Source organism: Nothobranchius furzeri, chromosome 16, assembly GCF_043380555.1.
Source record: "Nothobranchius furzeri strain GRZ-AD chromosome 16, NfurGRZ-RIMD1, whole genome shotgun sequence".
NCBI lineage: Eukaryota > Metazoa > Chordata > Actinopteri > Cyprinodontiformes > Nothobranchiidae > Nothobranchius > Nothobranchius furzeri.
In genome coordinates, this window is record NC_091756.1 from 32,231,269 (window position 1) to 32,250,727 (window position 19,459).

Consider the following 19,459-nt stretch of genomic DNA (forward strand, 5'->3'; position numbering starts at 1 on the left):
TGTTGCCACACAGTGAGTGGGCACTGCGATTGATGCATTGCAACATCCAAGAAGGTGGAACATTTGGCTGCTGACCTGCAGTCAGAGCTCATTGGCCCTGCCTCCTCCTTATTTAGCCGCTACGAGAGAGCCGGCAGCTGGTTTGTTATGAATAAACACACATTCAGAACTTTCCCACCCTAAAGGAAGCCTGCTCGGGATGCACGCTGCAAACTTCTCCCTTGTCTCTTTGCAAGGAGGTCACGATGGTGGTGCAGGCAGGGAGGGATGTGTGCACGGAGCCGAGGCGGCACACAGGGTCACTGTTACACTTGGATGGAGAGGATCTGACCCTGAGCCTGTTCTGAGGGGCCTTTGTCGGCGAAGCAGCTCCATATGTCTTGATTTGTGCTAGTAATGTGTAACACATGTGTCTTCCATTTGTTAGCCATGTGGGATTAAGGAACACTCAGAAATATGGAGAAGCACCAAGGTAACATGTCTATCAGTAGGAAAATGTTGCTGGGATTAAAAACTGACATTTTATATACAAAATAAAATAAAAATATAAAAATAGATTATAATGTAAAAAAAATAGCTGTGCAAGTTTTTAAATAAGAAACGATGTTAGTTGTGCACATGCAAAGATTTTATTTCAGACCCAAAAGCATTTTTACGTCAGCTGAGTCCCGCTAAATTCATGAGAGGATTTTTAACAAGATTGTTTGTGTTTGAGCTCACAGAACAAACATCACCTGTTTTTATTCCTTATTGTTTATCACCAGTTTTATAAATAAACAGATTTATTGGTATTACAGTTTTATAATATGTTGTTCTTTCTCAGTTCTAATAAATATATTAAGGATTCCAGTTGTTTACTTTTAATTATTTTTTGTATGTGTGTTTATTATCAGATTATAAAAACGTTTTCATTTAATTTCATTTTTATTTTGAGTCGGTAATGTGCCATAAAATAAACAATTAACAACAGAAACTACAAAAATAAGATATCAGAACAAATGCTCAAAACGGAGAAAAGAACAACAAAAGGTTTTATTTGGTATTTTATATTTTACACGCAAAGAAGCCAAGTTGAAGACATTTTAGTGTATTTAAAAATCTTTTTTACTTAATTAGTTATTGGTGTAGCCAAATGTGTGACTGAAGCAGTTCTATGGTGAGGCAAGGTAAAGAGCGCCACCCTGTGGACACATGTGGTATTTAACTTCCATGACAGACATGCAGCAACACAGAAACCAGAAATTCCGTTACAATGGTCAAGTAGAAAATAGCGACAAAATTAAGAAATTCAATTAAAGAGCAAGTCACTTCCAAATCAACTTTTTTTTCTGAGAAACTATATAATTGCGTGTCTAATCATGCTGCAGACACGTGTACCCAATAGTTTTGCACTTCAGTGCATTTTAGTTAAAATCTAAAATTTCTGCCTAAAACTGTCAGTGTTGTGCCGTTGTCAGGTAAAAACTCTGCACTGAATTTGAATTTAAATCGGCCATCTCTATTGGCTAAGAGGTACCCTAGAACGTTAGCTGGTACCATATGATGTCACAATGTCGTTGTGAGCCTGTGTGTCTGTGTGTGTGTATTTGTTAGCGGCCCCACCCTCTCGGTCTGCTAGGCAACAGCATTTGTTGCATTTTTCAAACAGGAAGTGGGAGTGGAGTAATACTCTGGTAGGGGGTGACTTGCTCTTTAAGCAACCTTCATAGATCTAACACCCAGTTAGACAACAACCACAGCTTTATAATTAAATAAGTAAAAACGATTTATTAATAGAAGGAAAAGACCAGTTAGACTCTTTATCTAACATGAACTGTTCTTTGGAATTACATCCTATAAATTTAGATGAGCTTGGTACAGAATATGGATGTATTATTATTATTATTATTGTTGTTGTTGTTATCTGTCGATTCTATTTTTTGTGATGTCATGTATTTTCTAAATCTACCTGAACATCTCTTATTTGTATTTGTCTCTTGGTCCTCCAGTTAGTTAGTCCCTGTGTTCTAGACAAGCCACAACCCCAACACCTGCCCACATCCACACATTAAACTTTAAACAGACATACAGAGTTATAACTCTTATACAGAGCTTTGATTATACTATTGAGTGTGTTTTTGGTACATTTTACCAATATATGCTTGGTAACCTCACTACCTCATCATAGAGAAGAATGTGGGGACCCTCTTAGGGGTCACCAATCAGGAACCACTGCTCTAGATGCTCAACTTCACTTCCACCATTTCACACATAAAACGATAGATAAACAACTTCCATTTCTGTTTCCTTAGAAGGAACTGGAGCAGGGCTACACCATCCTGGTCTCCTAGGGCCACTACCTGCGTGTTGATCTTCACCAACTCTCCTAGTTTGAACAACAAGCTTGTGAAGAACAATTGAACCAGGTGTGTTGAAGCAGGAAACAACTAGAACATGCAGGGCAGCAGCCCCACAGGATTCCATAAAGAATCCTAAATCACTGAAAACAAAACAAACAAGAAGCTTCGTGTCAAAGCAGTTGATTCAGTAGAGTATTATGCTTATTTGCAAAATGTTGTCAAGTCTAAGAAAACCAGTTCAATCTTCAACATCATCCTGGTTAGGACAGTGGGGGACAGTGGGACGGAAAACATCATTTAACAGGAACACATTTCCAGCAGAACCAGCTAGCTCCTAGCGGGAGCCGCTGCCGGGCTTTTAGCCTCTCTCAGGTTTGAGTGCATGTTCAGAAACTTCACACAGCCTGTATGCCAGGTGGGTCTTGTGACCTTTTCAGAGGATTTGCCACGTTTTGCATAATCTTTTTGTTCCTAATGATGACTCATTCAGTCCTGACGGACTGTTATGTTAGCATAAACTTAAAATGATTTGGTGATGAACTGCTGTTAAATAGACCAGCCTTCGCTCTGGTTTAATCACGTGTGTTCTTACAGATATTCAGGATGAAGTTTTCAGATATAAGATTAAATGTGAGGATGAGAATCGTTTAATTATAAGTACAGTTTATTTTTGAGTGAGTAGCGTTGCAGAAAACAAGAAACCTCCTTGTTGTCCTTTCTTGGTTACTCAGAGGCTCTGTGTGACCCAGCACAGACATGTTCTCTGGAACTGAACCAGGGAGAGACAGAGACACACCAGTATCAGTCCAGCACTCCTTTCCACAGCCTGACCCCTGTCTGCACTGGACTGCCCGTCACGTCAGTCATCATCTACCACCATCACATTCCCATTCAGCTCGTACTCTATGGTGCCCCAGTTGAAGATGTTTCCCTTGGGTACCTTGTGTCCGTAGTGCCAGGCCTGGATCATGCTCCTAGAAAGCACAAAGTCCCACATGTTCAGGTCGGTCAGCTCTCCTACGAAGCTCTGCGAGGCCTCCAGGCCCCCCAGGTGTTTATCTGGGTCTTGGCCCAGCAGGATGGTGCCTTTGGGACGGATGCTATGGCCAGGTTTGTAGACCTGGTAGGTGCTGCGTTTCCCTTCCACCCAGAAAGCAGCAAGGCCGGTGCGAGACTCCCAGGTGAGGCAGAGGCTGGTGCGGAAGGTGCTGAGGGGGGGCAGGTGATAGAAGGCGCCATCGCCACTCATATAGAAGGAGATGCGGCCGTCTTTTTCACGCCACACGTTGAGCTCATCATAGTTGGCTGTTCGGTAGGCGAACAGGATGATCTGACGCTCCTCTGGCAGCTCAGTGGCCACACGCAGACAGAGGGTGAAGGCCCGGAGCGCCATCTCCTTTTGCGGGATCAGGGCCACGAAGCTGAAGTCCGTCTCAAACGGGAAGACCAGGACTTTTTCATTCAGGCCCACTAAAGTGAATCAAACCACACAACCCAACAAATGAGTTAGACGCAAAATATTTCAGTCAATTTTTCACTTCCTTTAGTTTTAAGGTGGCCATAATAACTCTCCGATCGTAATCGATCTAGGAATGCTAGCAAACAGTGGGCGGCGATGTCTCAAAAACAGTACAAGCCTGAATCTGCAGTCGGCCTGAATCTGCGGTCTCCGGGTCTGCAGCGATACCCTCCTCCCAAATGCTGCAGCCTTTATGAACTCCTCAAACTAAAAATGTTAAGTTGGTTTTATTCAAAAAATGAAAAGTCCAACTTGTTCAAAGTGGAAGTGGTGCGCTGTTCCAGCTCAAAGCTTCAAGTGGTGCAACAAATAAAAGTTTCCCATTGTTTATTTGTCTTACTGAATTAAAGCTGATTTAGAGAATCTGCAGAACAAGCTAATGCTAACACTCAGCCCTCTGCTCAGGTATCTTCCCTGAGACGCTTCTGCAGGAAATGGAAAACCACCGTGCCCGAGAAAACGAGATAGCGTTAAACACCAGTCACCGTTGTCCAAGTTCAAACGTCTTTTGTTGTCCGTGACTCAAATGGTGTTTTTCATTTTGGGACTCTGGTAGTTTGTCCTACAGTTGAAGTGGTAGCAGCCGGCTGTTTCTCCTTCTCTGATGTTACTGAGCGGAGTGGTTTTCAGTTCAAAACGTATTATTGGCAGAGGCTTTTAGACAATTGTGAAATAACCACTTCATTATTTATATTTTTTAATCTCCACAATATATTCATAGCTAAACTATGTTAGAATGTTAGGAGGCATGAAAAAATGTTTTAAGTTAATTACTTTTTCAAATTTGCAATTGCAGCTTTAACTACTGGATCTTGTTTACTTGTGGCAAATACTCATTTAACTTTATTTTCATGCATACAAAACTTTGTGATTCTTGTCACATAAAAATCAACTATAATCCCTAAATACCCTTAAAAAATTATTATTATTATTATCAATTATTATTATTATTATTATTAACTATTATTATTATTGTTATTATTATTATTTGTAGTAGTAGTAGTAGTAGTAGTAGTAGTAGTAGTATAAAACATGCCGATAAGTTAAGAATGTAAATATACTATTATTTTATACTGTCTAATATATGAAAGACAAAGTGACTGAGGTTTGTAAAGTTCAGCTAATTTATTTTTGGGAGCAATGACACTAAACCGGGACTGTTTGGACTCTTGGATGAATAGTAGAAGGATGTAGCATTTCCAGTCTGTAGATAAAGTAATAACTGACGTGTTTTTCCAACAATAACAGAGTCAGTTGAAACGTGGTTTAGAGGGTTTGGATTTCCTGAAGGGTTTAACTTCTCATCTCTGGCCCTGGATCCAACGCTCTTTTGAAATCAGTGTTTCCAGTCAATACAATTACCCAAAAGCTGTTTTAACTAAATAGTAGATAAAAATACTAGAAAGATAAAAGAATATGGATTTTTTTTCTTTCCAAATTTACTAAACTTTGACACTTTTGTTCTAGTTAGGAGGATTGGAATTTTTAAAATACGTGTTAGGGTTTGAATTTAAGCACAAACTGGTATTATAGAGCCGTGTTTATAAAAACAAAACATCTTCACTCTCACCTTGTGAGGCTGCAGCAGGAGTTAACGTCAAAGCAGCTGCACCAAGCAGAACCACAGGAATCGCTGCAGTGATGATTCTCTGAAAACACCCACAGAACATTCTGACATACCATAATATCCATATGATGTTACTCACTGAAAATGCACAAGATATCAAAATTCAAAATGTGTGTGTGGTGTTAAAGTAGAAAGGATTGTTTTTACCATTTTGTTGTTGTTTAGTGGTTATTCTGAGGATAGATCAGCTCTTCCTGCTGATGACTCGTGACCCCGTCCTCTTCCCTCCTAGCACAGACCGTGATGTCACCTCTGCGGTCGGCGCTCTGACAATAGACCTGGTGTGTGAAGTCTGACTGACACTGTCCACGTGACATTGTTTTTATTTGTGTATGTTATAAACCATTTCATAGGATTTGCAGTAGAATATAAAATAAACTCAAGTCTTAAATCATGCTTTATTACTTTTGTGATTTGTAGCAAAGTTGAAGGATTCCAGATAAAAGTCCAGTGTGTGTCAATAGCACAAGCTTTAAGGATCAAGGGATACATGTGTGCCTGTTTTCAGTGGTGGCTAGCAAACTCCTGGTAGGTCTATGCATGAAATATTTCCTTTCTTAGTCTGTTATATTTAATAAAATGAACATCTGGAAAATGACTACAATTCCAGCACATTCATTTATGTCTCTTCTTCAAATAAGCTGGTACAGATGAAGTTGATTATCAAATTTACAGATAAATTAGACTATAATAAAAACAATATTCAAATAAATATGCAAGCCTGTTGTGTACACCTGTAACAGAAACCGCAGTCTCCAAAGCTGACACGTTTTCTTCTGAAATAAACACTCTTCTCAGTCCCAAACATAATGGATCGCCTGATGGCCTGGTCTCCAGCTACAACAGCAGCCTCTCCACCCTTCTGAATATCCATGCCCCACTAAAACCAGACCTGTTTCATTCACCCGCTCCTCACCGTGGTTCACCCCTGCCCTCTGTCAGCTCAAAGCCCATGGACATCAACTGGCTGCACAAGAAAACTGGACTAACCATACACAAATAAATGTACTCTGCTCTACAAGGACCACCTCTCATCTTCTAAATCTGCTATTATTCTTATTTAATTCATTCCAATCAAAACATCTCAAAAACTCTATTTTCTCTCCTGCACACTCTCACAAACCCCCTGACTCCCTCCCCCTACATCTACACTCCACTGATTTTTGTAACTCACTCACATCCTTTTTTGTTTCAAAAATCACCGACTTCCATCAACACCTGACCTCTCGAGGTGCTCCAGTATCCAAAGTGGACCGCACCGCCTTCTACTCACTTCACACATTTTCCAGCTTCACCCCTCCCTCAGTCCAATAAATCCTTGAACTTATCCTCAAATCCAAACCATCCTCCTGTCAGTTCGATCCCATCCGACACAGATCTTGTCAAAACCTGCATTTCTTCTCTTGCCCCTCTCATAACTGATATTATTCAACATTCTCTAAGATCTGGAATTGTCCCTCTCACTTTCAAAACAGCATCCATTCTGAAGAAACCTGGCCTAGACCCGACAAACTTCAATAATGTACATCCCACCTCCAATCTACTATTCATCTCTAAAGTTCTTAAAAAATCAGTTGCATCTCAATTTCACAACCACCTTATCACCAATAACATCCATGAATCTGGCTTCCGTCCTCTCCACAGCACTGAAACAGCCCTTCTGAAAACAACCTTCTCACTGTCTCTGACTCAGGTTTATTGTCCATTCTCATCCTCCTTGATCTCACAGCAGCATTTGACACCATCTCCCATAGCATTCTCCTCAGCAAACTTATCTAGGTACCACACACACACACTCGTCTTGCTTGGTTCACCTCCTAGTGGAGAACTTTCAACTGAGGTCATTCAAATCCAATGGTTTTCCTGTCTCCGCTGGTGTGCCCCAGGGCTCTGTCCTGGGGCCCCTTCTTTTCATCATTTACCACCTCCTCCAAGGTTACATCTTCCGTAAACACAAAATTAATTTTCATTGTTATGCCGATGACACCCAGCTCTACCTCTCAACCAAACCCATAACTTCACTTCCACCTTCCTCCCTGACCCTCTGCCTCCAAGAAATTGATTCCTGGTTCACTTCCAATTTCCTCAAACTCAACATTTCTAAAACTGAAGTCCTCCCGGCAGGCACACCTAATACTCTCTCCAAATCTAACTTTCCCCTTCACTATTGACAATTCAACAGTTACTCCCTCTCCTCATGTTGAGAGTCTGGGTGTCATGCTTGACAGCACACTTAAACTCACATCAACAATATTACCTGGTATGCCTATTTTCACTTGCATAGCATCTCCTGACTCCATCCATCACTTATACCACTGCCGTTCTCGTCCACAGCCTCTTCACATCCAGGATAGATTACTGTAACTCACTTCTCTTTGGTCTCCCCAGCAAATCCCTCCATAAACTAACTGCAGCTTCGACAGATAGCTGCAGCACATGTCATCAGGACTCATATCTCTCGTCACATCACCCCCATTCTGCAACAACTTCATTGGTTACCCATCAAACAGAGGATCAATTTCAAAATTCTGCCTATCACATACAAAGCTCTTAACAACCTTGCTACACCCTACATATCCGATCTCCTTCACATCACCACTCCTGTCCGTTCACTCCATTCCTCTTCTGCTCCCCAACTCTTGGCTCCCCCAGGTCGCCTCGTCACCATAAGGAGTAGAGCATTCAGCCGCTCTGCTCCCCACCTCTGAAATTCTCGTCCCCCTAACCTTCACACCACTCATTCTCTCCCGTTTTTTAAATCAAAACTAAAATCCAACCTCTTCTGACAAGCCTTTAGCACCAGTTCAATGTCAGTATTATTTTAAAATTGTCTCATTAGTGTTTTAAATCTTTTTGTACTTATTTTATCTCCACTGTTGTAAAGTGTCCTTGGGTGTCATGTTAGGCGCTTTTAAAGGAAATGTATTATTTTAAATAAAATGTATTATTATAAAATATCATCATTATTGTCCATATTTGGTGTTTTTCCATTTGAATTTTTCCTTAGTTTTTCTGCCAACTTGAGTTTTCAGTCTCCCAACAGCTGTGTCTCACTTTAACTGCTTAAAGCGTGCACATCCCAAAGCACAATACTCAGCCCTACCAGTACTAACACAAAATAGATTTTTTTTAATTAGATATCCTGTTTTAAATGTTATAATCACACTACAGCAGCAGCAACTAGTATGATTTCAGCTCTGCCTGGTTAACTCAGAAGTGAGTGTGTGGGTGGGTGGGTGAGGGGGGGGGGAGAGAGGAAAGAAGATTTAATACCTTCTAGCAAGCTAGTTATTTCTTGTAGCAGGGACACTATTGGCCAGCGACCCAGACACAATAAATTCAGTGATGCTAATTGGCTAGAAATCTCCAGGTCTCCCTAGCAACCAAACATAATTGGTTGGTTAACTGCAGCTGAATTTCATAAGTTTGTTGGAGGAAATTCACTGTTTATTAAGAGACAGCTGGTCAAAATGATGTTGTTAAAAATAACTCAGACTGCATGTAGGCACACATAATTAAGCAAAATCGACACATTTATAGTAAATTTATGTATAAATTGTCATTTAGTTTTTACATTTTAGATTTTTTTCTCTTTTTGCAACAGGGTGGGCAGCGCCCTAGCACCCATCATGGATGAGCCACCACTTCCGGTTTACAAAAAGCCACCTCGACTGAATCCTCTTGATGTGGAGAAGCAGCGGTTCTGCTCCAAGCCCCTCCCAGAGCTCACAGCCACCCTGTGGAGAAAACTCATTTTGGCCGCTAAAATAAGCAGTCTCGTTCTGTCAGTCACTCATGACCATAGGTGAGGGTAGGAATGTAGATCGAACGGTAAATCGAGAGCTTTGCCTTCCAGGTCAGCTCTCTCTTCACCACGACAGACCAGTGTTGGGGTTATTAGGAGCGAACAATTAGTAAGCTTCAACTTACTTTTGGATTCTTCAATAAATTCTGTAAATATGGCAATATTTACTGAATTATTAATTAATTAAGATATTCTTAGATATACGGGGCACCATTCCCCTTTTTCCGGGGAAAAATTGAATCCAAAACTCTTATCAGTCTTTCTTGAAGTTCGTAGAATCCTTGGAGCAGAGACTTCTCTTCGACACAACAAAGCTACTGGAGACGAAAATCTGAATTTTATAACGTTTAATTAACAATTTGTCAAATGAATAAACAGTGGCATAAATGAATAATAACCATGTGATATAATAAAAGGATGTATATTCAAAATAATGTTCAAGGTGTTTTGTGTGTATGTAGGATGTATGAATGGGGTCCTTTGTTCTCACAAAGGAGTAGTGTGTGTGCGTGTGTATGGATTCAAAATGGAGTCTTGAATACAAGATGGCTGACTCCTTTGTCTGGCTAAAGTGTGGGTGGCAACTTGCACTTTAACTTCCAAAGCACTTAGAATCAGTAGTAACTTAACCTTAAATCACTCAAAACATTTCAAAGGATCATGCAACAACACAAAAGATTAATCACGAGTTAATATCCTTAGTTTATCAGCCTGGCCATGGCCGAACATTTAAAGATACCAAACAATGATTAATAAGCAGTTTATTCTTTCAAAATGACCCGAAGGACGAATTTGGAACGAAAGAGGAAAACACGAAGCTACTTTTTTTAAGCAATAGCGCGGTTTTATTGCTTATTCTGGACTATAGAGGAAACGGGAGAAGAAAAGAATGAGAGAAAAATGAGTTTTCTGATCACCAAAAGAGCGAGGCGTCCCTCCCCCTTTTGATTTGACGGTTCTCCGTGTTTCTCCGCAGTTTTCAGCGTCATCCGCCGGTTTGATGCTTTCTCCGTTGTTTGGCTCCACGAGTGTTTCTCCACGGCTGGACACAAAGAAAACGAAGTTCCTTTTGGGCTGAGTTTGACAACTTACAGCGTTTCTGAGAGCTGGATGGAGTTGTTGTTTCCCTCCGCTGGTTCTGTGTCCTCAAACATCAGCTGGAGGGGAGCAGAAACGAGCAGATCAGCGGTCCCGTGGGCTCAACTTGGCTCTTAGAGCTTCCGCGTGCTCAAAGAAGTCGGAGCGTTCGACAAGCGTGTCCTCACCGCCAGGTATCCTGGGCAAAAGAACGAGGTTTCTTTGTCTCTGCTGAAGATTTATGGTCTTAGTTCGCGGGAAAAGCTCCACGGCTTCCCGCACATGCGCAGAACGTGTTTCTGGTACTAGGCGGTGGCGTCATCACAATGCTTCCGTGTGCAAAGCATCATGGGAAATGAAGTTTCTTGGCGCTGATGTGATTATTTGCTTTCCAGAGCAATTTAAGCACAGTCATTTTGGAGAAAATCACTGCATAGTAATTTCCTCATGAGGTCAGACCCTCAACATTCCCCCTTTTGGTTTCGGGGATCGCGCCCAAAGCTCGATCGTCGGAAGCACAGATGGGTTTGTTCCTCATGAACGTAGGTCGACTTGATTGTCGGAAGCACAGGTGGGTTTGTCCCTTAGGACGTTGGTCTCCTTGGACGCCTTTGTCTTTGGTCTTTGTCTTGGATCCTGGCGCCTTTGGTCTTTGTCTTTGTCTTGGATCCTGGTCAGGCACAAAACAAAAGAGGATAGGAAACGGGATAGTCCCCAACGCGCATAACGAGAAGAAGCCACTCACGCAGGTGGTACGCAATGATGATGTCGTCCATGCGAGAGGTAGTAGTGTAGAAGGAGGAAGGTCGGTGGGCGGTTAACTCCACGAGTGGACACAAGGGCATCTCACCGCCGGCCATACAGTTCAGTTTATGGAGCACGCGGTGATGTACGAGGTCCATAGTTCGCAAACGCGCATTGACCTATGTGGTCCCAAGATTCCCCCCTTTTTGGTCCAAAGGGTGGATCAGGACAGTCTTTGGGCTAAAACAAGGACCATAAAACTAAGAGGTACTACAATGTGCTGGTGCGTCAGACAGAGTCATTGACAGACTGAGCTGGGCCGGCACATAACCACTAGTTAATATGTGACCAAGTAAGAAACAAAAAAAAAAAAAATACAGAAAACCCAAAAAAAAAAAAAAACATATAACATATAACATCCAAGAAAATTCATAGCAACCTTGAGGTCTCATAAAATACATTCTTAGGTCATACAGTCAGTGTGTATTCAAAATAAAGAATGTGACATACTGCAACACTCAGATAAATATGTGAGGTAGACTAAATTGAGAACTACTCTTAGGTTTACAGAATAACAAAGAAAATGTTGCTCACCCCCTTTAGACAGGTGTGGTACATTCACGCTTGGAGTCTCCCCGAACGCGGTTACGAGGCACACCGTAGGTGAGCAAGTGCATCTTATCTTGGAGTTTATTAACACGCCTGTAGGCGGAATAAGCTATCACGGCCGTGATGGGCCATTCCATCCCCAGGGCGACCAATGTGCAGATTAAAGTCGTATAATCTGTGTCAATGTAGCGTCTTGGGCGTCAAAGTAAGTTCACGCGGGTTTTGTGTGAACGTAGCAAATTTGGTTCCTTCAATCAGTAATTGTTGGTCAATTTCTAAATCGAAGGCAAAGTTACAACCCCGGAAAGCGTCCATGATCTCAATCTCTGAGTCATGCTGTTCGAGGTTGAGGTGATGGAGTATCAGGTTTCTAGTTCAAAGTGGAAATGCCTACCGTCCTTTCAAATACCAATGTTCAGCATCGACTTAAACCTATAGATGTGAGGTGTCACAATTATGGGAACGTTTAACAGGAAACCGAGTTCTAATTTTTTTTTCCAACGTGAATGGGCATTGCACTACTTAGGCTGTACGCTAGGTGGATTTGTGAAAGGTGCACAGTAGAGGGGTAGCAGCTGTCAAGCTATCTTTGAGCAGGTCCAGTGGTACCAAGTACGGGGAAATACGACTTTCAACCAAGCTGTCCAGCGTGGAACTTACTTCCCTGAGCAGGTCCTACATCAAATCTCTCACCACTCATGTGTACACAATATCCTGATGTATGGTTTCAGACAAAGTCTTGATTGCACGTAGAGATTCATTAATCAGAGCCTAGTGTAGGTACCAGAGTACCCTGTAAGGTTTTAGTAGGTACATCCTGTTAGCGGTCTAGGAAGGAGTTTCTCTTGGTTAGTGAAAGTGACGGCGGGGGGGGGGCCTGGTTCTTTGTCGGTTAGTACATGTTAGTGGGTTAAACGTGCACTTCCCCCCCTTTTCCATTTCCATGCATAGAACTATGTAGCGACTACGTCTACCTCCTGCGGGGAGTCTGGTCTCTGTACCCGCGGGGATGGTTTGACGTAGGGTTTGATTTGGTTTGCATGCACCCATTTGTAGACAGGCTCCTGTCTCGCTTTGGTGATGCGTAACCTGTATGCAACTGGAGAGAGTTTTGCCACGATCTCAAATGGTCCTGACCAGCGGGGCAGGAACTTCTTAGCTTTGCGTGCCGGTTGGGCGAACCGAAAGAAGAATACTTTGTCACCCACCTCGTATTCGCGGCTGGTTGTCTTTTGGTCGTAGTAGGCCTTAGCGCCTTCTACGTTGGTCTCCAGTTTCTTCTGAGCGTGCGCGAACGTAGCTCTGAGGTGTGTTTTCAAGTCTGCCACATACTGATGAGCGGTATAGGCAGTGGCAACACTGACATCCTCTGGGTGATACAGGAGGTGCAGTGGTAGAGTCATCAGTCTGCCGGTCATCATCTCAAAGGGCGTAACCCCCGTGGATCGCTGTGGAGTGGACCGTATGGCCATCAGGACCAGAGGGAGCTTGACGTCCCAGTCCTTCCCAGTGGAGCAGACGTACTTTTTGAGCATAGAGACGACCGTGCGGTTCATCCGTTCGACCTGTCCGGATGACTGTGGGTGATAGGGAAGGTGGAATCTCACTTCCACTCCCAGAAGTTCAAACAGGGACGTCATTACACTGGATGTGAAATGAGTTCCTCGGTCAGAGTCAATGCAGAGTGGAAGTCCCCATCGACTGAAAACATGGTTAATCAGCAGTACAGCGGTTGTGACGGCTGTATCGTGTGGCGCTGGAAGGCACTCAACCCACTTTGTGAAACTGCAAGTTACAGTTAGCATATATTTGTTTCCTCTTGCCGATTTGGGAACCGGTCCAACCCAGTCGATCTGCAGGTGGGACCAAGGGAAGGTTATTCCCCTGCGTTGCAGTGGTGCTCTAGCAAGCGGCTGGGAGGGTTGAAACTGGGCACCGATGAGGCAGCCTTGGACATAGCTGTGTACGTCCTTGGACATCGACGGCCAATATGCTACTTCTGTCAGTGACGCGAGGGTAGCTTTTGCTCCGCGGTGACCTCCAACCGGAGTGTCGTGGGCGTAGGCAAGCATCACTCCTCTGTGGTCGAGTGGAACAACCCAGCGCGGCGGGCTGTGATCGTCACGTATGTAAACTAACAAATCGTTTTGTAGTTTCAGATGCGCGAGTTGACGATGCAGGGTTACCAAATCTCGGCTTGCGCCAGTAGGTGGTGACGGTTGTTTGGACATCGGCCCCTTTTGGAGAAGCTCGCGGATGAGCTTCAGGTCAGGATCTTGTTCCTGCATGGTGACTAGGTCCGCGTCATGTGGTTGTCTGCCTAGAAACACGGGTACCCCAATGTTCTGAGGTTCGTCTGCCTGTTTAGCATGGCGACGAGTAATCGCACAGACCTCGTGAACGGCCTTGGGAGGAAGCCACTCGTCTTTGAATTCCCAGCAGGTTCCCTGGTCAGCACCGAGCTTAGCAAGGCGGTCAGCTTCGTCATTACCATCTTTCTCCGGACCTATGGTCCTGGAGTGACCTTTGACCTTTTTCCAGTAGACCATTATGCCTTTCTCAGTGGTGAGCAGATCACACGCTAGGAATAACTCCGAGTGTTTCACATCTCTGTTCCTGGCGTTTTTCATGTGGTTCTCCTTCCACATGGGGAAGTGAGAAATGAAGCTGTGTCTAGCGTAGTTTGAATCTGAGCAAAGGACGATTTGAGTGATGTCCAAGGCTGCCGCCTGCTGGAGGGTTATCAACACTGCAGCAATTTCAGCGTACTGACTAGACTTTTGGCCCAACCGGTAGTGATTTGGTTGCTTAGTGTCACAGTCCACCCAAACGACTCCAACCCCAGCACGGAGCTGGCCTTCGTGAAGGTAGGAGCATCCATCAGTGTAAACTTTCGGAAGCCCTTGGCAAACATTCTCGTCAAAGTAGCGATGATTGGATGCGGTTGGGTAGACTGCGGCAGGTGTGTCCAGGGGGCCCATGACGGAGTCAGAGTCACAGTGCTGGCAGCCTGCTAGCCCTTGTCCTAGCGCTAGCTTGGTGTTCTGACCATACTTGACCTCAATGTTGTATCCTTGGAGCACCATCATCCACGTCGCAATGCGGCTGTTTGACACTCTTCCTTCGCGCAGACGCTGGCTGTTTAGGAAGGTGACAGGCTGATGACACGTTTCAATGATCACTTTCTGTCCACCGATGTAACTACGAAAGTGTTCGACAGCCCAGACTGTAGAGAGGAGGGCTCTCTCACAGTCTGAGAACTGGAGTTCCACCTTGCTCAGAGGCTTGCTGGCGTATGCCACAACTCTCATGTCCTGGTCGTGTTTCTGCTTCAAAGCAGCGCTCAGGCAGTGAGAGGAGAAAGTCGCCTCTATGTAGAACTCTTTATCCTTGTCTGGGTAAGCCAGACAGGGTGCGGACGCCAACTTCTGTTTTAGGAACTGGAAGGAGAGTTCTTGGGGTCTGTCCCACACGAAAGGTGTGTCGTTCCGAAGCAGCTCAGTAAGGGGCCTCGCTATTTCAGCGTACTCCTCAATGAACTGTCTGGAGTAGTTGCAGACTCCGAGGAAGCTCCTGAGTTCAGTCAGATTAGCTGGGGCTTTGATGTCCTGAATGGCTCTAATGCGTCCCGCTTGGGGCTCGACTCCATTAGGGCCAACCAGCAGTCCAACATACTCCACTTTGGTTCGACACCACTGTCCCTTGAGAATCGCCAATTTAGCTCCAGCGTCAGCGAGCTGTTGCAGCACATGACGGAGCTCAGCCAGGTGCTCCTCGAAGGTTCGACTCCTCATCAAGATGTCATCGACATATATGAGGTTCCCTCTGGAAGCAGCATCTGACATGGCTTTGTGGAGGAAGATGTTGAACTCGGCAGGTGAGTTAGAGTAGCCAAAGGGGCAGCGGTTCCAAGTATATTGGCGATTTCCAAAGGAGAAAGCCAGTTTATACTGGTCCGCCGGCTCAACCTTCATGGTCCAGAAGCCGTTGGCTACGTCAACCGTAGAGAAGAAACGAGCATCTCTGACTCTGGCTAGCTCCTGATCTAAATGGATCATAGGCCACCTGGAGAGAGGTACTTGTTTGTTCAGTGCACGATAGTCTATGGTGAGACGCCATTTCCCAGTCGGTTTCAGAACCGGCCAGATGGGAGAGTTGTAAGTGGAGTTACACTCTCTGATGATGTTTTTCTCCTTCAGCTGATCGAGGATCTCCTGGATCGACTCATAAGCAGCGAGGGGAATCTTGTACTGACGTACAAAAGTAGGAGGGGCATTCGGGTTCGTTGGAATGCGAACCGTGTGCAGGTTTGTGAGTCCACAGTCCAGGGAGTCCCTGGATAAGACGGACTGAAACTCATAGAACAGGCTTCTAAGCTCTGCTCTCTGCTCCTCTGACTCCAGCGCATCCGCTTTGTCAAGCTGCTGGCTGACTTCGGCCTCGAAGCCGTCATAAGGTTCAGAGGAGGAGGGTCTCTGGTGTTCCGGGCTTTCAGCCGGTGACTCAGAGGGTTGAGTATTTATTGCAAAAACCGTTAGACACTGACCACCGTCAGTATCTAAGGTTGCACTGCAAATGGGTTCCTCAGGAAGGGCTTCATGCCGCTTGATGGTAATCATTTGTGAAGGGAAAGTACTGAATGTGTCTACACCAACCTGTCTGTCGTTCAAGAACAACGGAAGTTGTCCGATCACGGGGACTGACAGTTCGAAGTCATGGAATGAGCTATCTATCAGCATGCCTAAGGGCTTTCCTGCCGGCATGTGGATAGGACTCCGGGTCGGATTTTCGACCAACAAGTAGGCAGAACGATTGTTCAGCTCCAAGAGTGGCGTGCCACAGACGGCTAAGTTGAGCTCCAAGAAGTGTGGTGATGGCTGGAAGAAGGCCTGTGTGCCTGGCAGCTTCTGATGCTTCATCAGAGTCAGACGAACAGGCACTCCTTTGACCAGTGGGGGCAGAACCGTGCTGGCCTCAACCACTGCACGGCAGGCCTGTGGAATGGTCTGACCGGACAGCAAGTGTTCAGGGCCTTCTGAGCCAGGCTCAGAGGATGGTGTGGCCCGGGCCCAAAGGACTTGATTGCAAGTGTCCAGCTGGGCACCTAGTCGAACCAGCAGATCTGCTCCAATGAGTGCAGGTGGATCAAGCTGTGGTATGATGCTGAATGTATGTGTGAGCTGTCTTGCTCCAAGTTGGATAGTCAGAGAGCAGACCTCTGGCGCTTTCAGGAGCCTCTGCGGCCAAGTAGGTGACAAGAGCCGATGGCTACGTGTCACACTGACCAGAAGGGGGTCCTTCTGACGCAGGTGTTCAAACGTCTGCTGGCTGATGGCTGACTTTTCAGACCAAAGAGCAAGGCGAGCATCTGAGATGTGGGTGCAGTTGATGGTAAGACCACCAACTATGTGTGGTGCATATGGCTGCAGGCTGACGTTCTTCAGCGAGCAGAGAAAAGATGAATGTGCGCGGAGCGGAGTTCCAGGAGCGGTTTCGTGCCTTTGCAGGCGGTCATCGTCTGTGGGAGCCGTAGGGAGGGGCATGACCTTGGAACAAGGGTTTTGCGGCTCACTTATGCTGACCTCAAGAATGGAGGATGGTCGGCTGCTATCTGGGTTCCAGGGCTTAGGTGTGTCCACCTGGGCCCACAGTTGACCCTTCTGGCAGTCGATGAGGGGAGCTAGACGTTCAAGCAGGTCCTGACCAATGAGAAGTGGTTCAGTGTCTAGCTGGCAGACATAAAACGGGTGAACCAGAGTCATGTCTTGGAAGGTGATATCCAGCCACGCCCGGTGAGTGATACACTCCCGGGTCTGGGTGTAGCTGGTGATTTTCAGGTCACAAGGTTCAACCTGGACTGGTTTCCCGAGCGACCGCATGGTGTCAGACACGCGATGGAACAATGTGGAGCACATCAGGGTGATTTCTGAGCCGGTATCCAGCAGAGCATCAACTTGTATGCATCCACCTAGATTGGTGCTACAGTACAAACGGCGAGCATGATCATGGTTTGTTAAGTCACCAAGGAACTTCAGAAATTTAGTATCTGGTTTCTCTGGGGGGTAGATTTCAGGAGACTCCTGTGGTCTACCAGTAGTGTTTCCCCAACTGATCAGGTAAGTCCTGGCCACGCTGGGGGGTTGAGCCACGCCTAGTCATGCGGACGTTGGCTCTGAGTCTGGCTTCTTAGAAGCAGACTTTGGTGCAGGGGTCTCATCTGCAGATCTCAGCTGTTCCTTCTGTTTAGCTAGGAACTGCTGAAACATCTCCTGGAGGTCGGCTTTGGTCAAGTACTCACCTGCGGACTTGCGTTCGGGACTTACCTGTTGGCGGCGCTCCTTAAACCTTCCACTGTTCCGACCTGCCTGCCGTTGGTTTTGGTTGGGCCACTTCCTGTCTGATTGTCCAGACCTAGGCGGCCAATCAGCACCCCCCTTCCCCTGTTGAGGAGATTGGGACTGCTCTCGCGGTTTAACAGGTCTAGGTTTAGCAGATTTTGGCTTAGTGGGTGGAGCTTCTGTGCCTTCAAGCTCCAAACGCGGCTCGGCGTCGGGAGCTAGGTGCATGACGCGGTGATGTGCGTCAGGCTTTTGGGGCTTTCCGCCGGCTTCCCAAGCCTGTTGAGCGTATCTCCTAATCTCCTGAGTTGTCAGTTTTTTCATCCGACAATACATTGAGACTTCGGAGCGAACACACTCGTGCAGGTTGTGAATGAACAGGGATCTGAAGGCAGGGTCTTCCTCGAGCCCAGGGCCGTTTCGACCTTGGAAATAAGCACTTTTGAGTCGGCGATAATACTCTCTGGGGGGTTCGTTCCTCCCGTGTTTGATGGAGAAGGCCCCCATTGTAGCTGACGCAGAGTCTGCATACGTGGCGTATTCATCTCTCAACGCTCGGCAGAGCGAGGAGTACCGATCACGAATGTCAGGTGGTAGAGTTTCCATGAAACCGTGCACCGTTCTAGATGTGGTTTTCCAAATTAGCTTGAGCTTTTCCCTTGAAGAGGGTGCTGGAAGATCAAGCAGACAACGTTCTATCTCCCTGAGATAATCGTCGACGTTGGATTCATTGGTGTTAGGATCAAAGCGTTCTATGTCTTTAGCTAGCGATTCAATTTGACGTACACGGAGCCCTGACTCACGGTACGGCGCGTCATCCTCTGACTCTGACCCACGGTCTGTCTCAGAAGGCGCTGGATATCGCTGGTGTGCTCTGGGCTCCCAATGTTGACTCCTGGGGCCCAAATCGGGGTTCGGCATGTTGTGGCGGGCTGCTGGCACGTCACGTGGGTGTCTTGGGAGGTCCTCCTCCCGGGGCACGTCTGCGTAGTGCAGCCTGCGTCTTTCAACTGGGGCTTCTGCGTAATACGCTCTGTCCGGGTACGGACTGGCGTATGATGCTTGGTCATGCAGCTGGTTATCGGCATGCCGAATACCGGAGTAGCTAGGATGGGTGGATGGTTGAGGTGCAGCTTGGGGTGCATAACCCCAATCGGCACCTTGCACCCTTCGTGGACTGGGGGAGCGGTCTAAATAGAGGTGCCGCTCAGCTGGTCGACTTCTCACTGATTGAGAAGGCCGTGAAGATGAGGGTGGTGGTCCAACCTGGGGTTCGAGGGCGAACTGCCCTCGGCCCCTAGGTGGTCCTGAATGCCCTATAGTGTGTGTAGGGAACGGGGCCGAAGGTTGGGACAGATGAGCTTCATCTCTCCCCTGCGGCGTGCGTCCGTCCAGAGAGTC

The 19,459-nt window shown here is 45.9% G+C and overlaps 1 protein-coding gene across 1 annotated transcript; it reads right to left on the minus strand.

Moving 5' to 3' along the window:
- Window positions 1-1,013: 1,013 nt before the first annotated feature.
- Window positions 1,014-5,759, minus strand: LOC107373305 (C-reactive protein). The gene is made up of 3 exons (XM_015941464.3): window positions 5,633-5,759; window positions 5,429-5,507; window positions 1,014-3,809 (listed from the first exon to the last, which is right to left on the minus strand). The coding sequence occupies exons 1-3, from the start codon at window positions 5,633-5,635 to the stop codon at window positions 3,199-3,201; spliced, it is 693 nt and encodes a 230-aa protein (XP_015796950.1). The 5' UTR covers window positions 5,636-5,759; the 3' UTR covers window positions 1,014-3,198.
- Between the last annotated feature and the right edge of the window lie 13,700 nt (window positions 5,760-19,459).

Bases quoted from the DNA above. Each gene is read 5' to 3' on its own strand.
- LOC107373305 (XM_015941464.3), bottom strand. The intron at 3,810-5,428 runs GTGAGAGTGAAG...GATTCACTTTAG, and splicing joins TCCTGCTGCAGCCTCACAAG to TGGGCCTGAATGAAAAAGTC.